The sequence below is a fragment of the Telopea speciosissima genome, chromosome 4 (genome assembly GCF_018873765.1).
Source record: "Telopea speciosissima isolate NSW1024214 ecotype Mountain lineage chromosome 4, Tspe_v1, whole genome shotgun sequence".
NCBI classification, from domain to species: domain Eukaryota; kingdom Viridiplantae; phylum Streptophyta; class Magnoliopsida; order Proteales; family Proteaceae; genus Telopea; species Telopea speciosissima.
The window spans coordinates 17,761,081-17,780,849 of NC_057919.1; the positions used below are offsets into that span (position 1 = coordinate 17,761,081).

Here is a 19,769-nt window from a genome sequence, read left to right on the forward strand (position 1 = left end):
TTCCCAACATCCTAGCCCTGGCCGCCATCCCCTTCCTTCTCTAATTTTAATTTATTGGTTCGGTCGAGCTACTGCTCTTGACCTACTACTCCGATTTCACTCTCTTTTGGATTGGTGACGATAGTATCTCGTCTCCCATGTTCTGCCATTGGTAAAAACTCAAGCTTTATTATCCAACATCACTAATCCCTTCTCTCTCTCCAAGTGGAAATTACCAGAAAGACTTCATTATTATTATTATGCAGCTGCAAGCTTTTGGTAATGGGTATTTCATCAATTAGTGAGTTCATGCATGGGATTTGGGCTCCAGTAATAGTGATTCACTTCCTGATGGGGAACTGCCAGGCAGAGGGAGTTCCAACTTCGTTTTTCTTTGGGGATTCCTTGGTTGATGATGGAAACAATAACTACATTGTTTCTTTGTCAAAAGCAAATTACTTCCCCAGTGGGAATGATTTTGGCCAGCCATTGAAAAGGGCTGGTAGATCGTTCTTTTGTTCCATTGTGCCACAAAAAATTGGTTAGAGTGATGGGTTGGTGCAATCAAAGTACACTGAGAGCTATTATAACAGAGTGGATAGATGGGAGAACAGAGATGCCGGTTCAATTTTGTGAAGAAAGAGATGGTGAATGATTCAATTAGGTTTTGGAAGAAGAAGAGAAGGAGAAGAGGAAGTGAAGAGAGTTGGGGGCTTATCGGAGATGGGAGAGATGGTGCGGCCATGGATGATTTTCTGCCTATAAAGTTCTTCAAGGGTAGAAATAAGGGAAATAATGGACGAAGAGGTTTATTTTAGTAGGAAGGGCAATTTGATCAACATATGACATATTCTAACTTTTTTAGTCTCAAGTTAAGACATGGGTGTATTTATCAATTATTTTAAAAAATAGGAATGGCATGCGTAAATATCTAAACCTCACAATTATTTGTTAGATACTTGATACATTAGGGGAGGTACGTATAAAAAATCCAAACAAAGGGAAAAAGGAATGCCACCGGTTGCGCGCGCGGCATGTACCTGCACCCAAAAACAGTAGCACGCAAAATGACAGGTGCACCCCTTGGAAAGGGGGAAAGGACCAGAGGTGCGCTAATCACCTGTGGTTGTGTGCCTATATCTGGGCGCAAGTACACGTCGTGCTACGCAACTAGATAGCATTCTTTCTCCCTAAAAAAACAAGGAAAAAAATGCTACATGGTCACATGGCCCGTGTGGCTCCTGCACCTAGACACAGAAGCACATGAAAGTATTGTGTTGCCCCAATGGAAAGGTGAAAATCCTGCCCAAGGTAATGGTTGCACATACAGTCCCATTTGCCGGTGCGTATGCAGACTCTAGAGACCTAAGTAGCAATCTCTTTCCATAATAATAATAATAATAAGGGGGAAGTTTTCATACACGGCTGTGTAAGCCGTGCATGTGAGAGGGTGGGAGTTTCGTCAAGGCATTAAATATGGGTGGGGGTTTATGACTTTTCCTACTTTTTGTGAGAGGGGACACGACCGTGTATGAAATCTTTGACCTAATAATAATTTAAGATCTTATTTTGCAATGTAGTAAAATCCATTGTCTAATAGTATAATTTTGTCTTGATTTCCGATTGGATCAAAATCTCTATCATGCCAACAACTCTTTAGCGCAATTGGTAACGATGTTGCTTGTCGAAATTGCATACTCATGTCATGTTGGGTTCGAGACCCCATCATTAGGCGTATGGATCAAAAGTAAGACAAAGGGGAGAAAGAATGATGCCACACTGCATAGCGGATGCTAATGCCTCTCTGTATCTATCACTTTCTCTCTCCTATGAAATGTTATATCTGTCCTCCATTGTTGGAGGAGAAAGATAGACACATGAGAAACTAGTGTATGCTATGCAACCGAACACCATTTTTCTTAAAAAACCAAAAAACTCTGGAGCTCTGAGGAGATATTCAACCAGTGGTTCATCATGGTTTTATAGGTCAGATTGAATCAAAATTGGCTGACTCCAATTTCAATTAATGTAGATTCCTACGAACTATTTTAGAATTGGTCTTGTTTTTTTTTTGTTGTTCAAAGGAGTTTGATTGGAATGGTGAAAAATCAAAACTAGTTCTGATTTAAAAACTAATGCTCTAGCATGACTACCACTACAAAATGACAATAACTAGTGGTTAATTAATGGGAGCTTCAATCCGATCCATAATGTTCCCCACAACATTCTTGCTTTCCTTGAGTAACTTAATACTCTAATTAAGCCGCTCACGCTTGGTGGCAATAGAAGGAGACCTCCAGCAACCGTTCAATGCCACCACCACAGGGTCCCATTAGTGCACTCACTATCCTCTCCATCTCTCTGTTCAATAGATTCTGCACACTGAACACAAGATGAAGAGCCATGTTATCCACCAATCTCTGCAACACAATCTCCCAATAAGCAATGATTCTCATTCACAAATCGAGTGCTTGCTCCAACATGGCCAAATTATAACCTCTAAGATGCTCTACATCTACTTCACCTATGTTTGTATCACCAACTTACTATTCGATTTAAAATTCTGCATAAAGAACGGTCGGTGTGCCAGCTTGCTCCATTTTGACATGTATTGTGGGTTACATGTATAATCTGTTAGCTTCTCCATCTCCACCATCTCCATCACTCGATCAACAGATTGATCCTTTGTCTTTGAAATCAGATCATGTGCCACTCGTCTGGTACGAGATTGAAGTTGTGGGTAACTCTTAGAATGGAATGTCAAGACACGAACAACCAGAGTTTCTACATAAATCCAGACCTTCTCAACGAATTCAACTGGAATATACACTATCTTCTTGATTTTGCTCTGTAATATGGCGAGAAAGGCGGTTCGAGGGAGGAAATTTGAAAGTTGAATCCCGTTGGCCTCCTCTAAGACCTTAATTTCTTCCATTAAGAACTTGGTAACAGAGTCCCTCGACCTGTGATCAAGTTCTTGTGAGTACTCATTGAGCATATCAGATATTCGAGCTGTACAATGCATTTCCTTCTCATCTGGGTACTCATCAAACTCTACCCTGATGAGTATTTTCTTCAGAGATTCTTTTGTAGAACCAATAACCTTCATTAAAGCAGTGAATGCTTCTGTTATATTGAATAGGTGTTTGGGCAATTTGTTCAGCTCAGAATAACTGAAACAGAGCTTGTCATTGATCTTCCTCACTATGTCTGGCAAGCATTTCGAGAGACTAATTGCTTGGATATGCACAAGCTTCTGAGCTAAAATAGAGATGCCGACAATGGATTTGTCGATTTTAGAAAGCAGGGGATGAGATTCAAACAATCTCATCTCTTCCCTTCTTGCTTCCTCGTATGATTCTTGTTCTCCAACTCGATTCCTTACACAGACATAACCAAGTCCAATGTTCACATCATCACTAATCACCTTCTCAAGCAAACCTTCAGGAGCTTGATCAGCCTTAGTGATCACACCCAATGTCCTCTCGCCGGTCATGTCAACGCGTTGAGACATTCTTCTCCTCAACCTCACAGGACTAACCTCTCCTCTCAGACAACCCAATCCAAACAGATACCTATTGATTCGAATCGTTATCGACAGAGATCGATATCTAAATCCCAGTATCCAACAGAAAAAACAAAAGTGCTTCTTCAAGAAGCCTGTCATGGTTTTAGACTTTTAGTAATCATAATCAGGGTTGGAATCCTCTCTCTCCCTTACAAAATCATGGAGACCCTGCAACCTCGCCGTCTTGGACTCTCCATGTCCCTTTCCTGCCCTGCCAGACTGGCTCTCCCTCTTGGTCATTCAATCTGATTCATGGTTTTAAATGTCTGTATATATATCTCTGTTTAGTTTTTAATTGAATAAGAGAAAATACTTCACATGGTATCACGAGTCAAAGTACTCTAACGAGTCCCATTGACTTCTTGGTTCCTGTTCCTTTTTCTTCCTTTTCCTTCTCTGCTTTTCTTTCTCGTCCGTTTCTTGTTTCTTGGTTCTTGCTTCCTCTGTTCTGATGGTGCCTTCGGAATCCACAGCGCTGGTCTCTGCTAATATGGCTCCACAGTTGCCTCTGAAACCAGGCGCTTCTAACTATATGTTATGGAGAGCGCAGTTTCTTCCATTGCTGAGAGGGTATAACCTTTTTGGCTATGTTGATGGAACCTATCGGTGACCAGCTGCAAGTTCCTCTGAATCTGGTAGTTCTTCGTCGATCGACGCCGCTGCACTTTGGGATCAGCAAGATCAACTCATTCTGCGTTGGATCATTGCTTCCTTGTCTGAATCTACCATTTCTCACGTCGTCAGTGCCTCTACTTCGCATGAGGCGTGGGAAATCTCGGTGCATGTCTTCGCGCCGACGTCTCGCACTCGAGTCATGGACCTGAAGGACCGATTATTTTGTCTTCAGTGTGGCTCCGACACCATCACGGAGTACCTTCTCACTGCTCGGTCCATTGCCGATACGTTTGCGGCGATCGATCATCCGGTGAATGACGAAGATCTGGTTCTCGCCGTGCTACGGGGCCTTGGCAGCGAGTATCGAGACTTTGCTGCCTCGATTCGCCTTCGACCAACTCCGGTTACCTTTGTTGAATTGTCAGGGCTACTTCTGAGCCATGAGAGCTTTTTACGCTCAACTGATGGTGCTGTTTCGGTTTCTTCGGCCAATATGGCCACTGGCACATCCTCTGGTGGAGATTCTAACCGATCTGTGGACAATCGCTCTGGTGGTGCACGCCGATCTCGTGGCAATCGTTACCGTAGCCATCGGCACTCCAATAATGGTGCCAAAGGTACAAACGCCACTCGCGGATCGCCTGATCCACCGACTGCTGGGACTAATTCTCGTGGCCATGCTCGTGGATCTGGTCAGCAGTCGCCTTCGGCAACCAGTTCGGCAACACTGTTTGCCAAATATGTTCTTAGACTGGCCATCTGATACGATCATGGCTGACAGGGCAAGACCTAGGGGACCCACAGCTCATGTGGCGGAGCCACGTCGATCCCAAAGGGCTAGAAAGCGCCCTGTGATTCTAGAAGATTTCGCATAAGGTTTAGAAAGCATGATATTGTAAAAAGAATGCTGTTAAGAAAGAGAGGGCCAGCTGTTACCAGTTGATTGATTAGGAATGTAAGTTGTTATGGTGTTAGTAAGGAGCACGAGATCCTATAAGAATGTAATGATGGGCCATGTGAGGAAAATGAAAATTGATTTCTCCACTTCGTTCTATTCTTCTTCTTCTTTCTGGAGGTTTTGCCCTCGAAGCAGGCTCGTTGCCTTCCCTGTTACGTAACAATTGGTGCTTTCATTGAGAGTACAGACTCCTCCCATGGCCGAAGGAACATGGCTACGACAACTTGACGAATCCATCAGGGGCATCCACGAGACAACCGCAACCCATGGTGAGCGTTTGGATCAGCTACATGCAACTGTGACTGATCTCGTTCATCGTCTCACCGCCATGGACGGCCGAATGGAGCAGACACTACGACTGGTCACTTCGTCGCCACAGCCACGGACGACTGCGCTCACAGCATCGACGTCAACGACAGTCTTTCCCAGAGATACTACCACGCTCCAACCACGACCAGTTCACCTGCAGTTTCCTAGATTCGACGGAGAGGATCCGGTAGGATGGATATTCAAAGCTGAAAGGTTCTTTGATTTCCATGGCACGACTGAAGACCAACGGCTGCTCATATCGTCGTTCCATATGGATGGGCCTGCCCTCCAATGGTTCCAATGGATGCACCGCTCGGAGCAGTTCACATCGTGGACCAATTTCACTCGAGCGTTGGAGGTTCGCTTCGGCCCCTCTGAGTTTGATGATCCTCAGGCAGCCTTAGCTAAACTCTCGTAGAACTCCTCGGTAGCTGAGTATCAGACCCAGTTCGAGGTGCTCGCGAACAGAATTACCGATCTACCGGCCACGTTCCTTATAAGTTGCTTTATATCTGGGCTTCGCCCTGATATACGGAACGAAGTCAGAGAGTTTCGGCCGACGTCAATGGCTGACACAGTGGGGCTCGCTCATCTGCAGGAGACTAAATTGGCCGAAGTCCGCCGTGTTTTTTCTAAACACACATCGACCCAGCCTTACCGTCCACCACTGCTGCCTACGCCGATATCCACGACACCGTCGAAAGGGGCGCTGCTACCTACCCCTATTCCGGCCATTCCAATCAGGCGACTATCGCCTGCAGAGATGCAGCAGAGGCGAGACAAAGGTCTCTGTTACAATGGCGACGACAAATTCACGTTGGGACATCGCTGCAAGTTGCGGCAATTGTTCCTCATGGAATCGGAGGAGAACGATGAGATTGATAAGCCTCCCGATGAGGATGGTACCAAGGATTCGGACGAGTTACCGATCGACACCACAGTTACAACCACAGAGTTGTCTTACCATTCGATGATGGGCACTGTTTCGCCTACTACACTGCGTTTCACAGGCTATGTCGTCGGAGCGCCAGTGCAGGTGCTTATTGACGGTGGAAGCACCCATAATTTCGTGCAGAGTAGAGTGGCGCAACACCTGGGGCTGACTGTGGAATCTGCACCAAATATCACCGTGGTGGTGGGAAGCAGAAATCGACTCACGTGCGAGGGCATCGTGCGCCAGCTACCGGTAAAAATTTTAAACTACTCTGCTACAGTAGATACGTTTGTGTTACCCTTGTTTGGAGCCGATTTGGTGTTGGGAGTGCAGTGGATGGCCCAATTAGGACCCATTTTGTTTGATTATGGAAAGCTAACACTAGAATTCTGGGAAGGAGATAAAAAAATAACTCTAGTTGGGAACTCTGTTCCAGAGCCAACACAGTCACAATGCCATGCCTTGCGACGGATGGCCAATACCCACTCATGTGTCACCCTGTTTTGTTTAACTATGCAATCAGAACCAGAAACCCCATGTGATGACCCTGATCTCAAACGGTTGTTACACGAGTATACCTCGGTGTTCGACACTCCAAAGGGATTACCACCCCACAGGGCGCGGGATCATTCGATCCATCTTCAACAGGGAGCACAACCAGTTAACATCAAACCCTATCGATACCCCCATTTCCAAAAAGGGGAAATCGAGAGGTTGGTTACAGAGATGATGGGGACTGGAATTATCAGGCCCAGTACCAGTCCGTTCTCCTCCCCCGTGCTCCTAGTGAAAAAGAAGGACGACACTTGGAGGTTTTGCGTAGATTACCGGGGTCTCAATGCCATAACGATTAAGGACCGATTTCCAATTCCGACGGTCGACGAACTCCTCGACGAGTTGAATGGCGCTAAGTACTTCTCCAAATTAGACCTTCGATCAGGCTATCATCAGGTCCGAGTTCAAGAGTGTGATGTGCATAAGACCGCCTTTAGGACACACGACAGGCATTATGAATTTTTAGTGATGCCCTTTGGGCTCACAAATGCACCATCCACATTCCAGGCGATGATGAATGACATATTCCGACCGTATCTCCGTCGATTTGTTTTGGTGTTCTTCGATGACTTGCTGGTTTATAGTTCAGATTGGTCATCTCATTTGCAGCACCTACAACAGGTATTACACCTCTTACAAACCCAACAACTATTTGCTAAATTGTCTAAATGTGCCTTTGGTAGGACTGCCATTGAGTATCTTGGGCACGTTGTATCTGGACAAGGGGTTTCAGTTGACCCAACCAAGATTTCTGCTATGATGTCGTGGCCAGTTCCTAAGTCCCTCAAGGAATTACGTGGGTTTTTAGGCCTATAGGCTATTACAGGCGATTTATCTCTAAGTATGCACACTTGGCCGCACCATTAACGGATCTTCTCAAGAAAGGGGCATTCCAGTGGACCACAGAGGCTCACCAAGTGTTTGTGGCACTACAGCAGCGAATGACAACAGCTCCAGTGCTTGCGTTGCCAAATTTTTCGCTTCCATTCACCATTGAGGCTGATGCCTCCGGCTTGGGAATCGGGGCTGTGCTCTCACAAGATGGGCATCCCATCGCTTATTTCAGTAGAAAGCTTTCGGCCCGTCTTCAAGCATCGTCGACGTACGTTCGCGAGATGTATGCAATCACGTAAGCCGTGGGGCGTTGGCGCCAATACTTGTTAGGCCGAAAATTTTATATCAAGACTGACCAGCAAAGTCTGAAGGAGCTTACCGAACAAACTATACAAACTCCAGAACAACAGAAATGGTTGTCCAAATTATTGGGATATGTGTTCGAGATCGCCTACAAGCCTGGTCGCGACAACGCAGGGCAGATGCGCTGTCTCGCCTACCTGATGTCTCTCTGGCCGTGCTTACGCTGGCGACCCCTACCTTTGATTTTTTGGATGAGCTACGTGTAGCAGTGGCAAATTCCCCTGAGCTACAACAGATTACTAAAGGGCTTTCAACAAAGCCATTACATGATGAGGGGTACACCTGGCGCGATGGGTTATTATATTTTAAAGGAAGGTTGGTCCTTCCCCCTGATTCACCATTACGTGAATCATTCCTTCATGAGTATCACTCCTCTCCACAGGGGGGCCATGTTGGCTACTTGCGTACATTCAAGCGAATTTCAACCAACCTATATTGGAGGAACATGCGATCTGATGTTAAAAAGTTTGTAATGGAATGCACCACTTGCCAGCAAGTTAAACCCCTCCAAACTTCACCTGGAGGTCTACTTCAGCCATTGCCTATTCCCACTCAAGTCTGGGAAGACGTCTCAATGGATTTTATGACTGGTTTACCCAGCTCTGTGGGGAAGATAGCCATCATGGTCGTGATAGATCGATTGACAAAGTATGCCCATTTCGGTGCTCTGCCCCCTCAGTTCACCAGTTACAAAGTTGCAGAATTATTCACTTCTCATATTATTAAACTCCATGGCCTGCCTCGCTCGATCGTGAGCGATAGGGACCCATTGTTCCTCAGTTCATTTTGGAAGGATCTCTTCAAACTTCAAGGGACCACTCTCTCTATGAGCACTGCGTACCACCCACAAACTGATGGGCAGACTGAGGTGTTGAATCGGTGTTTAGAGATGTATCTCCGTAGTTTCGTAAGTGAGCATCCTCTACAGTGGGTGAAATATCTAGGTTGGGCCGAGTACTGGTACAATACCGCTTTCCACTCAGCCACAGGAATGACTCCTTTTCAGGCTCTCTATGGACGATTACCTCCAACCTTGCTTCAATACATCCCAAGTTCATCAACCATTGCAGCGGTGGATCAGGAATTGCAGGATCGCGATCAGCTCCTTCGCACCCTCAAGCAAAATTTGATTCGCACACAAGCACGAATGAAAGTGTAGGCGGATAGGCACCGAACAGACCGAGAGTTTGTTGTAGGAGATTGGGTCTTCGTCGAGCTGTGGCCTTATCGCCAAACCTCTGTCGCAGTGCGCCATTGTCACAAGCTAGCCAAGAGGTTCTTTGGGCCCTTTCAGATCATGGAGCGCATAGGCAAGGTAGCTTACAAGCTGGAACTGCCACACTCAGCCCAAATTCACCCGGTGTTCCATGTTTCACTTCTTCGGCTCTGTGTCGGGGATCCGGTTCCACAGTTTGTACCCTTGCCACCCCAAACCGTGATGGACGCGGTGGTTCCAGAGCCTATGGCCATTCTCCAAGTTCGCTCCTTGGTTCCCAGGGGACGGTTTGTTCAACAGGCTCTTATTCAGTGGACTGGTTTACCTCTAGAAGATGCATCTTAGGTCGATGTCGCCACTCTCCGACAGTCCTTCCCACATTTCAACCTTGAGGACAAGGTTGGTCTCGACGGAGGAGGTGATGATACGATCATGGCTGACAGGGCAAGACCTAGGGGACCCACAGCTCATGTGGCGGAGCCACGTCGATCCCAAAGGGTTAGAAAGCGCCCTGTGATTCTAGAAGATTTTGCATAAGGTTTAGAAAGCATGATATTGTAAAAAGAATGTTGTTAGGAAAGAGAGGGCCAGCTGTTACCAGTTGATTGATTAGGAATGTAGGTTGTTATGGTGTTAGTAAGGAGCACGAGATCCTGTAAGAATGTAATGATGGGCCATGTGAGGAAAATGAAAATTGATTTCTCCACTTCATTCTATTCTTCTTCTTCTTTCTGGAGGTTTTGCCCTCGAAGCAAGCTCGTTGCCTTCCCTGTTACGTAACACCATCTCGCCTCTCACTGCCCGCAACTGTTCAACCGTGCATTCGTCGGTACATGTTTTCTCTCCACCTCCTCTGCATCTCATTCTAGTTGGCTTTTAGACACCGGTTCTAATAACCATATTACTGCAGACATAAGTAACTTAGCAATTTCTTCTCCCTACTCTGGTCCTGATCAGATCATAGTAGGTAATGGTGAACTATTTGCTATTTTCTCTATTGGTTCTTCTAATATGTCATGTTCTGGAACCACATTTTCGTTGCTCAATGTGTTGTATGTCCCTACTATTCATCAGAATTTACTCTCTGTTTCTCGGTTTTCTATGGATAATAATGTTCACTTTGTGTTTCAATCTACATCCTTCTTGATTAAGGACAACCAGACGAACATGCCATTATTCCAAGGCCAGAGTAAGAATGGTCTCTTTGAGTTACCGCTGTCCACTGTCTCTGCTACACAGGCTTACTCTGCAGTCCGGGCTCCTATCACAGATTGGCACTATCGTCTCGGTCATCCCAGCCTCAAGATTGTTCATAGCTTGATACATAAATTTTCTTTACCTTCCACTACCACCACACACACAATGTGGTGCTTGTGCTTGTTCAAAGAGCCATAGATTACCTCTTCCTGTAACAGATTCTATTAGTTTGTACCCTTTGGACATTATTCATTGTGACGTTTGGGGCCCTGCCCCTGTGGTTTCCTTGGACAATTTTAGATATTATGTGGTGTTTGTAGATGATTACAGCAGGTACATATGGCTGTTCCCAATGTCGCGCAAACCCGATGTTCTCCCAATTGTTGAGAAATTCCGGTTGAGAACTACTTCTCACGCTCCATCAAGTCTATTCAGACCGATGGTGGAGGAGAATTTCAGGCCTTGGACAGTCTTCTTCAACAGACTGGAATTTCCAAAAGGGTCTCGTGCCCTCATATTTAGGCCCAGAACGGTACCGCTGAACGCAAGCACCGCCATATAGTGGAGACTGGTCTCGCGCTTCTACTTCATGCTGGTGTACCATCTAAGTATTGGTCATTTGCATTCCAGACGGCAGCATATCTGATTAATCGTTTACCAGCCCCACTTATCGATTATCAGTGTCCTCTACAGCGACTGTTCAAGAGAGCTCCTGACTATGAGTTTTTGAGAACATTTGGTTACTTTTGCTTTCCGTGGTTGCGCCCATATGCGCCACACAAGCTGGCCTCGCTCGACACCATGCCTCTTCTTGGGCTATTCTCGAACACATAAAGGATATTATTGTATGGATCTTACGTTGCATCGTTTGTATGTTGCACGCCATGTGCTTTTTGACGAAGCAACCTTTCCTATTGCTGCCACCACACCTTGGGCTAGCACGTCACAAGCCCACTTAGATCCGTGGTTCATCAATCCCCCACCTAATTTGCTTCCATGTGCGCCCAACCTTGGCCCACAACAGCCTGCGAAGCCCACAGAACTTGCTCCGGCTGCACCAGCAAGCCCAACTGTTGCTAATCCTGTGGGGGTGCAGCTGCCTGGCCCACAGAAGCCTGCGGAGCCCATAGAGCTTACTGCTCCACCAAGCCCAGTTACCACCGAGCCCAGGTCCACAGCTAGTCCCATTGCCACACGTCCACAATCTCATCCAATGGTTACTAGGAGCCGATCTGGAGCCTTACGCCAAGTACAACGCCTCAATTTGGTAGCCTCATCGTCTGATGACTCAGTTGAACCCACTTGCTACACCCAAGCCATTCGGTCCTACCCTTGGCGCCAAGTCATGCAAGAGGAGTTTGATGCATTGCTAAGAAATGGTACGTGGGACCTTGTTCCACCCTCGGATGACTACAATATGGTAGGCTGTAAATGGGTGTTTCGCCTCAAGAAAAAGGCGGATGGGACTATCGAGTGTTACAAAGCCTGACTGGTAGCTAAGGGGTTTCATCAATGCCCTGGTATCGACTTTAATGACACATTTAGTCCGGTTCTTCGCACTACAACAATTCGGTTGGTTTTGTCCTTGGTCGTAACATACGGTTGGCCATTAAAACAATTTGATATATAGAGAATGCCTTTCTTCATGGGAATCTGTCTGAGGTGGTTTATATGTGCCAACCACCAGGGTTTGTTGATCCTGCCAAACTGACTCATGTATGTCGCTTGCACAGGTCATTGTATGGATTGCGTCAAGCACCTCGAGCCTGGTTCAATCGCCTTAGTAGGTTTATGCTATCTTATGGCTTTACTCCATCCAAAACAGACACTTCTCTATTCATTCTCTGCTGCAGTGATGTGGTCCTATATTTGTTGATGTATGTGGATGATTTGATCTTGACTGGTAGTAGTACTAAAGCTATGACCACTCTTGTCCATCAACTCTCTACAGAATTTGCTCTTAAAGAGCTTGGGGACTTGAATTTCTTTTTGGGAATGGAGGTTAGCCGTGATTCTACTGGTTTGACACTCACTTAGGGCAAATACATTCGAGATCTTCTAGCCAGCACTAATATGGCTGGTGCCAAACCTATAACCACACCCGTGGCTGCTGGTTTCTCTTTGTCTCTCACTATGGGAACTCCACTACCAGATGGTACTGAGTATCGACGTGTGGTTGGTGCACTGCAGTACCTCACTCTCACTCGCCCTGATATCAGTTATGCAGTCAATCGAGTGGCCCAGTTTATGCATCGGCCTATCGATGTGCATTGGTCAGCCGTCAAGAGTATACTCCGCTACATATGTCACACTCCATCCGATGGGCTTCATTCTTGTACACAATCAGAGGTGTCGCTTGTGGCCTATTCAGATGCCGATTGGGCTGGTTGCCCTATTGATCGAAAGTCAACCACTGGTTATTGTGTTTTCTTGGGTTTGCATTTGATATCCTGGTCATCTCGCAAACAGAAAACGGTGTCGCGATCAACCACTGAGGCCGAGTATCGAGCTGTTGCTTCTGTAGCAACTGAGATTGTTTGGCTCAGATCTTTGTTTTGAGAACTTGGAGTTTTTTTGGCGAAACCTCCTGTGGTCTGGTGTGACAACATTGGTGCCACCTATCTCACCGCCAACCCTCTCTTCCATGCCCGCACGAAGCATATCGAGATAGATTTTCACTTCGTCCGAGACATGGTCGCTTCCAAACAACTGGTAGTTCGCTATGTTACTACGGTGGATCAATTGGCTGACATCCATACCAAGGGTCTATCTCGCCAACGCTTCTCTTATCTACGCTCTAAGCTCACCCTCGGCTCTACCCGGCTGAGCTTGCGGGGGCGTGTTGTGGATAGCTCACAGTATACTGACACACACCGGATCAAGATTCCTGGTAGTGTAACCACTTACTCGACAGGTGTCACATAGTGGTCCCAAGGTTGTTCAGTTTGTTGTATTTTGGTGTATAGTGTCTGTATATATATCTCTGTTTAGTTATTAATTAAATAAGAGAAAATACTTCACATTAAAAATCGTCCGATTCAAATCGGAATGACTGACACCGATCCTAATCGTTGTTTCTTCAATCGAAATCGGATATGAATAAGCCGATTCCTAGTCATTTTCTTTTATAATTCATCTTAAATCGAACTGATTCATGCGCCAATTCTCGATTTCTAACCAATTCAATTTCTCGATTTTGAATCTATTCATATCGTTTCGGATTGCAATCCAATCTGACCGATTCCTTTCCCGATTTAGGCCGATTCGGATTGCAATCAAGATTTGCAAGCCTGAAAATTGAACGGGTTTTTGTGATTTATTTACAGGTCTTAGAGGGCAGTGAAGCGTTGGAAGGAGAAATTGAAGGCTCTTCGTTGACAGAACAATTACGGCATGTCTGCGTGCAGGCAAGCTTTAATTGGAAAATGGGGAGAGTAGGGTATGTCTTTTGGTATTTTTGAAGGGAAACTATCAAATTTGCGTGGGCTCGAGGATTCTCCAGTTTCCAATAATGTGCTCGAAATGATTACTGAAAAGCTGAATGAGTCGACTCGGATTGCCATATGACTTAGTCAAATAAAAATTGGACCCTTTCCATTTTCTTTTCTCAAATCACTCTAGCTTTTGGCATCTTATTATTCTTATCTGTTCATTAGATATAAAACGCAATTAAGGGTGTCAATTAAGGATTACTCGAGCTTTTGGCATTTAATTATTCATATATGTTTATTTAGGTATAAGATGCAATTAGGGGTGTCAATCTGGGATCGGAACTGAGAACCAGTTGGAACCAAGCGATTAAAAAATTGGAACTATCAAAACCAATTATTAATGGGTTGGTTCTGATCCTAACCATTACAGTGATTTATATATTAGAATTGAAACCAGAAGACCAATTGATTAATCAGATAAAATCGATCAAGAACTGTTGCCGCTGGAATATGAATTGCCACGTATGGGGGAGACCTACACACCACAAACTAAAACTTGAGCAAGAGAGAGGGTCAGAGCAGGCTCCGAGGTGGACTATTTGATGCTAAAGTCAGTAATCCGAGCAACAATATTATCAGTTGGGAACTGAGTGAGTAGTTAGGTGAGAGTAATAAATGCGATTAGGCATCCCGATGTATAGTGGTAGAATTGGGTATTTGAGGAAGAAAAGTAAGTTCCCTCGTGGAAGGTCTCCTGTCACAACGGTGGTTATGTGACGAGAGTTCAAGCTTCAATGTATGACAACAATATTCACCTCAATCTTCCACTTTGACTGGACCTTGTGACACATGTCAATCTTCCATTAACTATTAAGAACCAATTAGGGTAGTTTTTTTTTTTTTTTTTGTGAAACAATTAGGGTAGTTAATAAATGAGTATTTAGGGTTTTTTTCACTCACTATTCACTCTCTTGGGCCAAGCATACTCATGTTAAAATGGGCCACTTAGGATATGTATGGTAACCTTCCAAAAAATGGATTCTGGTGTTTTTTCTTAATCATTATCACCATTGAAAACCCTAGGTCTTTATTTTTTTTTGGGTAAAAGTTGAAAACCCTAGTTCTTTATGCATTAGTAGCATTACTCACTAGGGTGTCATGGTAAAAAAAATGGTTTTTCTACCTTTCGGAAGATTTGCTAGTTCCCAAACTCCATTATTTTCAATGGATTCTAACTCTTCTTCCATAGCTTTTTGCCATTATTTGGCATCTGCTAATTTATTAGTTTGCCTATAATTAATTGGATCTTCTGGCAAAATTCCGGCCTCTATTCTTATTTCACCTGACAATCTTATTAGGAATGGTTAAAGCCTCGAAACGGCTCCCTTGAGTTAGGAATCATGTATATGAATAGTAAATCCGGAATGATTGGGCGTAAAGCGTCTGTAGGTGGCTTTTCAAGTCCGCCATCAAATCCCAGGGTTACTATTCATTTACATTAAGTGAATTAAAATGATTTTGATTAGTAGAAACCTAAAATATAAACATTAATCTATTATTTTTAATAGCAAGCTAGTACAATTTGAGGAAGAGTACTCCATTATTTAAAAACTTAAAAAGCATCACACAGAGAGACATATAAAAAACTTGTAAATGAAATCCATCTTTTTTTCATTCATGAATGATGAATGCAGCCTTAGTTTCCAAGAAGATGACCTACGCCAGGACTGTGACCTGGATCTGTGGGACGAAAGTCATCACTCTCCACCATACTTCTTCTACCCTCATGGAGGAAGTTGGTATTAGACCAAGGTTCACCACTACCCCTTGCCATTGCCTCTAAGGTGTTCTTGTCTTGCACAAAGCATTCCCAACAGTACTTCTCAACCTTTCCAGACTTTAAATGCCTTCCCTCAACCAAGAGAATTTCATGGGAGAGCATCAATACAAGAAGAAAAACACAAGTTCTCATCATCTTGTCCTGCACCATAATGGGAATTGGGAAGGATACAGAGTAAATAATGAGAGAGAGAGAGTTTGGAGTTTGATACACCACCTCTCCCCTTCTCCATCGGTATTTAAACTGCTCAGCAGAGGCATATAAAGATCCTAACAATTTGGAAGATTCCTTAAAAATTATATAATTAAGAAATATTAATGGATTAAGTTTTCCTTTGCAGGTATAGAGGGACCACCAGTAACCTGACCACATGATTAGAGTCTTATGTCATCGCATACATTCTCACTCATAATCTTACTCAAAAAGGGGGGGGGGGGGACACCCCCTTCGATGGATCATGGAATTAATGCCATCCCAATAAGTCAAAATATCAATTTTGGCCCAAATACTAACAGAAAAAGCCTTTTTAACTGTTAATTAGAGATGTCAGCATGTTAGTTTTTTTAAAAAACTATTTTGCCCTTCCCCTTAAAACAACTAAACCCTAGTCTTCTTCTTCCTCAGTCGACTTCCCACCTCTGCAATTGGCACCGCTGCCCATCTCTCACCTCTACACCCTTGCACACACTCACGTGGGTTCTTTTTACTTAAAAAAAACACTGGGACTACCAAGAGTGTGCACATGACTATAGTGAGGAGTATATCATTGAATTTGAAGCTGAAATTTGAGATGTGGTATAGTTAGACCATGTTATTCCCCCCTCGAACACAATTACAAGACATTTAAAACCGGAGTTAAATATCCGTAGGTATATAGGTGTTTTAGTGTTGTGACATTGACAACATGTAAAGAAAAAACGTACGAATTTCCCCCCCTAAATGGAACTGGCTAAATTGGTCTCGTTTTGCCTAATTATGGTCTATCCCTTTGTCCAACAACTCTTGCAAACGACATTATACCATTTATACCAGTTTCCTTATCAATCCCCTTTTATATTTTATTTTTGGGAGAGGGTTTCCTACAGAAACAATGTGCAATTTCATGCCTTGGAGGAGGGATATTATGGAAAAACACTAAAAATAGAGGGATATATGAGACATTTTACAAGGGTGGTGCTACAGTAATCTAAGTCTCGTGAAGGTTACCCACATGCAATTTGAAATTAAACTAGCATTGTACAAATCTTTTACCCTTTATTTTTATTGTTTACAATATGTGAACAAAATTACCAAAAAAAAAAAAGTGAAAATGAATGCTGCCTTGTTATGTGGATGTAGCGCCTAGGTACAGGAGCATTCAAAATTATCTTACGCACTCTTATTCCCCCCCCCCCCACTAGTACAATGACTACACAACCAGACAATGATCACTTGCCCTTACTATATTATTAAACTTCTTTACTTGATCTCCCTAATTTGCCAATGATTTGTTGAGTCAATTTTCTTTCAAGGAAGCTAAATTAATTTCACAGAACAACAACAACAACTATGCTACTACTACTCAGCCTTATCCCTACTAAATGGACTCGACTACATGAATGCTTGCCCTCCAATCAGCTTTATTCGAGGTTATACCTAACACAAGGCTTAAGCTATGCATGTCTTTTCTCATCACTTCTCTAGGGTCATTTTAGGTTTGCACTTGACTCTTTTAATTCCTTCAATCTGAATCAAATCACTTTGAGCAAAGAATAATCTGAATCGAGTCACTACTCCCTTCTAGAGTATCAAAAGGCTTTCGTTGAACATGGTCATGCCACCTCAATTGAATTTCTCATAATTTATCATGTATCAGATTTACTCCCTAATCAGCTTTAATATGATCATTCCTCACTTTATTCTTCCTAGTTTGACCACTCCTCCATCCTCAAATCCTGATTTTTTCAATCTTGCTTTATACTTTACTGAGTTACTTGATAAGAATTCCATAGAGTGCTGAGATGATGTAATGAAACACAAAAAGTACTAGTTGATTTATAATTTCATAAAATTGAAGAACAGTCTAGTTCATCCTCACCATTACTAATTGCATACTAAATTAATTAACTTAATTCTTTATAAAGTTTTGCATGCTCTGTCCAGTTGTTGATTCTCTGATTACCTTTCAATTAAATTATGAAGGATTGGTTTAAGGTTAAATTTATCTAATTAAAAATAAGACACAATCTCTGATGATATACATATATGATTTCTCATATATCACAAAATGAATTGGAACAGAAAATTGCATGATCAATGTGTTTCCCACTATTCCATGCACCTTCCCACTAACCTTAACGGTTATATAACTTATTTTGGTGGTCCTTGTGACCTAAAAGCATGAGAATATATTCTTTCTGTTGATGGACAGAAATAAGAAGAGAAGATACTGCAAACCCTTTTTCATAGCTTGGGGAAGAGACTGATTGTATATTAAAGAGTAGATATTATCTACAAGTCTACACACTTTGGGCCTAATTCTACTGGTACTAGGTTCCTTTTTCCTTATTTAATATGATATAAATTGGGTTGGTTAAGATTTCCTGTGATCTCTTTAGAAGTAATGATATTTAAATTTATTTGGTAACCATTAAGACAAGTGGTCTCCTCTCACAACATTGATTGAAGTTAGATTGGAATTAATCATATTGGTGGGTTCTGACAATTATTCTAATTCAACTATCATGTGGGGGCAGGTTTTTTTTTGCTAGAATTTAGCCCATTAGGGACAGAACCCATGAAGGGGCCAGGAAAACAGACCCACAAGGGGTCAGGAGGGGTCGCGAACTCGAGACCAACGTACTCGAAACACCAATACAACTAGTGGAACCAACCATTAGTCCAAGACCTATGTCCCTATGTTGGGGCAATCCGATTTGTGAGAATTTCAATCTTTTAATGCTCCGTTTTATTACAATGGAAATGGGGAAAGGAAAGTGAAGAGAAATATTTGTTGTTGCTGCTGAGATCCAAGAGGTGAACTTGCACACCGGAAAGTCAAGGAATAGACACGGAAGAGCTAGCCGGAGTGAGCTTTGGGAAGATTCTCTGACGCCTAAATCTGATCTAAAAAAAACAACAGTTGTGCAACTAAGACAGAAAGAATAGTAGGCTTATGATAGAATGGTTTCACCTTGTCTCGTTTGGTCATTGTGGTTGTATTTATGTGTCTAAGAAGGAATGTCCTTGGTCCATGTAAGACTCAGGTCCAAGTGGTCTTGGGCTTACATCAGACGCATCTTTCTTGAGCGGGAACCGTTTAACCGTCTTGCAACTGGCGTCATGGGGAAATCTCAAGTTAAGCGGCCACGTGGAATCCTCCGGATCATGAGTTTGGTTAGGAGATTCTGGGCCTTAACGGCCTATCCTCGTGCTCTTCAACCGATCGCAAGTGGGACTGTTCACGTGATCTCAAACTTCGACTCCCAACATCTGTCTTCTACGTATTGGAGAGCCGATCTTGTATATATCATTTGTATTTCTTGTTATATATTTCACTTTTCAAGGGAATTTTTATATTTTCCTTTGCAGTCATCAAACACTAAAATGACTTTCTCGGATAATATATTTCACTTCCTTGGAAAATATTTGCATTACCACTGCAACCAAACGGTAAAGGACGACTTGTAACTAGTTACATGGGCCTGATTTAGAAAGACTACAACAGTTCATTGGCCATATCGATTAGGCCCATTTAGTTAGTAAAGGCCCACGGTGGCCCTAAATACCCATGGGCCACAGAACCCAAAGCACCTTAAGGTAAACATGATCAATTCTGACTTCTTGAGGATATATGAAAATTTCACCCTTTCAGACCTAGTCAAGTTATTGTGTGAGGGTCCAAGTGGATGTGATTCTTCAAGTACATAAAGGCACCAATGACTTGAACTAACCAATATAAGATTATATCTTTATAACTCCTAACATCGTT

The 19,769-nt window shown here is 43.4% G+C and overlaps 2 protein-coding genes across 2 annotated transcripts; one reads left to right on the plus strand and one right to left on the minus strand.

Annotated features, from left to right (window-relative positions):
- Positions 1-2,246: 2,246 nt before the first annotated feature.
- Positions 2,247-3,475, minus strand: LOC122659032 (dynamin-related protein 4C-like). The gene is made up of 2 exons (XM_043854192.1): positions 2,519-3,475; positions 2,247-2,399 (listed from the first exon to the last, which is right to left on the minus strand). Exons 1-2 carry the CDS (start codon positions 3,473-3,475, stop codon positions 2,247-2,249), a joined length of 1,110 nt encoding a protein of 369 aa, XP_043710127.1.
- A 523-nt stretch (positions 3,476-3,998) lies between these two features.
- Positions 3,999-4,925, plus strand: LOC122659033. The gene is made up of 2 exons (XM_043854193.1): positions 3,999-4,065; positions 4,162-4,925. Exons 1-2 carry the CDS (start codon positions 3,999-4,001, stop codon positions 4,923-4,925), a joined length of 831 nt encoding a protein of 276 aa, XP_043710128.1.
- The last annotated feature ends 14,844 nt before the right edge of the window (positions 4,926-19,769 follow it).

Coding starts and splice junctions, on each gene's coding strand:
- LOC122659032 (XM_043854192.1), bottom strand. CDS start 3,475: ATGACCGGCGAGAGGACATTGGGTGTGATCACTAAGGCTGATCAAGCT. Junction 2,400..2,518: donor TTAAATCGAATAGTAAGTTG/GTGATACAAACA, acceptor ATTGTGTTGCAG/AGATTGGTGGATAACATGGC.
- LOC122659033 (XM_043854193.1), top strand. CDS start 3,999: ATGGTGCCTTCGGAATCCACAGCGCTGGTCTCTGCTAATATGGCTCCA. Junction 4,066..4,161: donor ACAGTTGCCTCTGAAACCAG/GCGCTTCTAACT, acceptor ATCGGTGACCAG/CTGCAAGTTCCTCTGAATCT.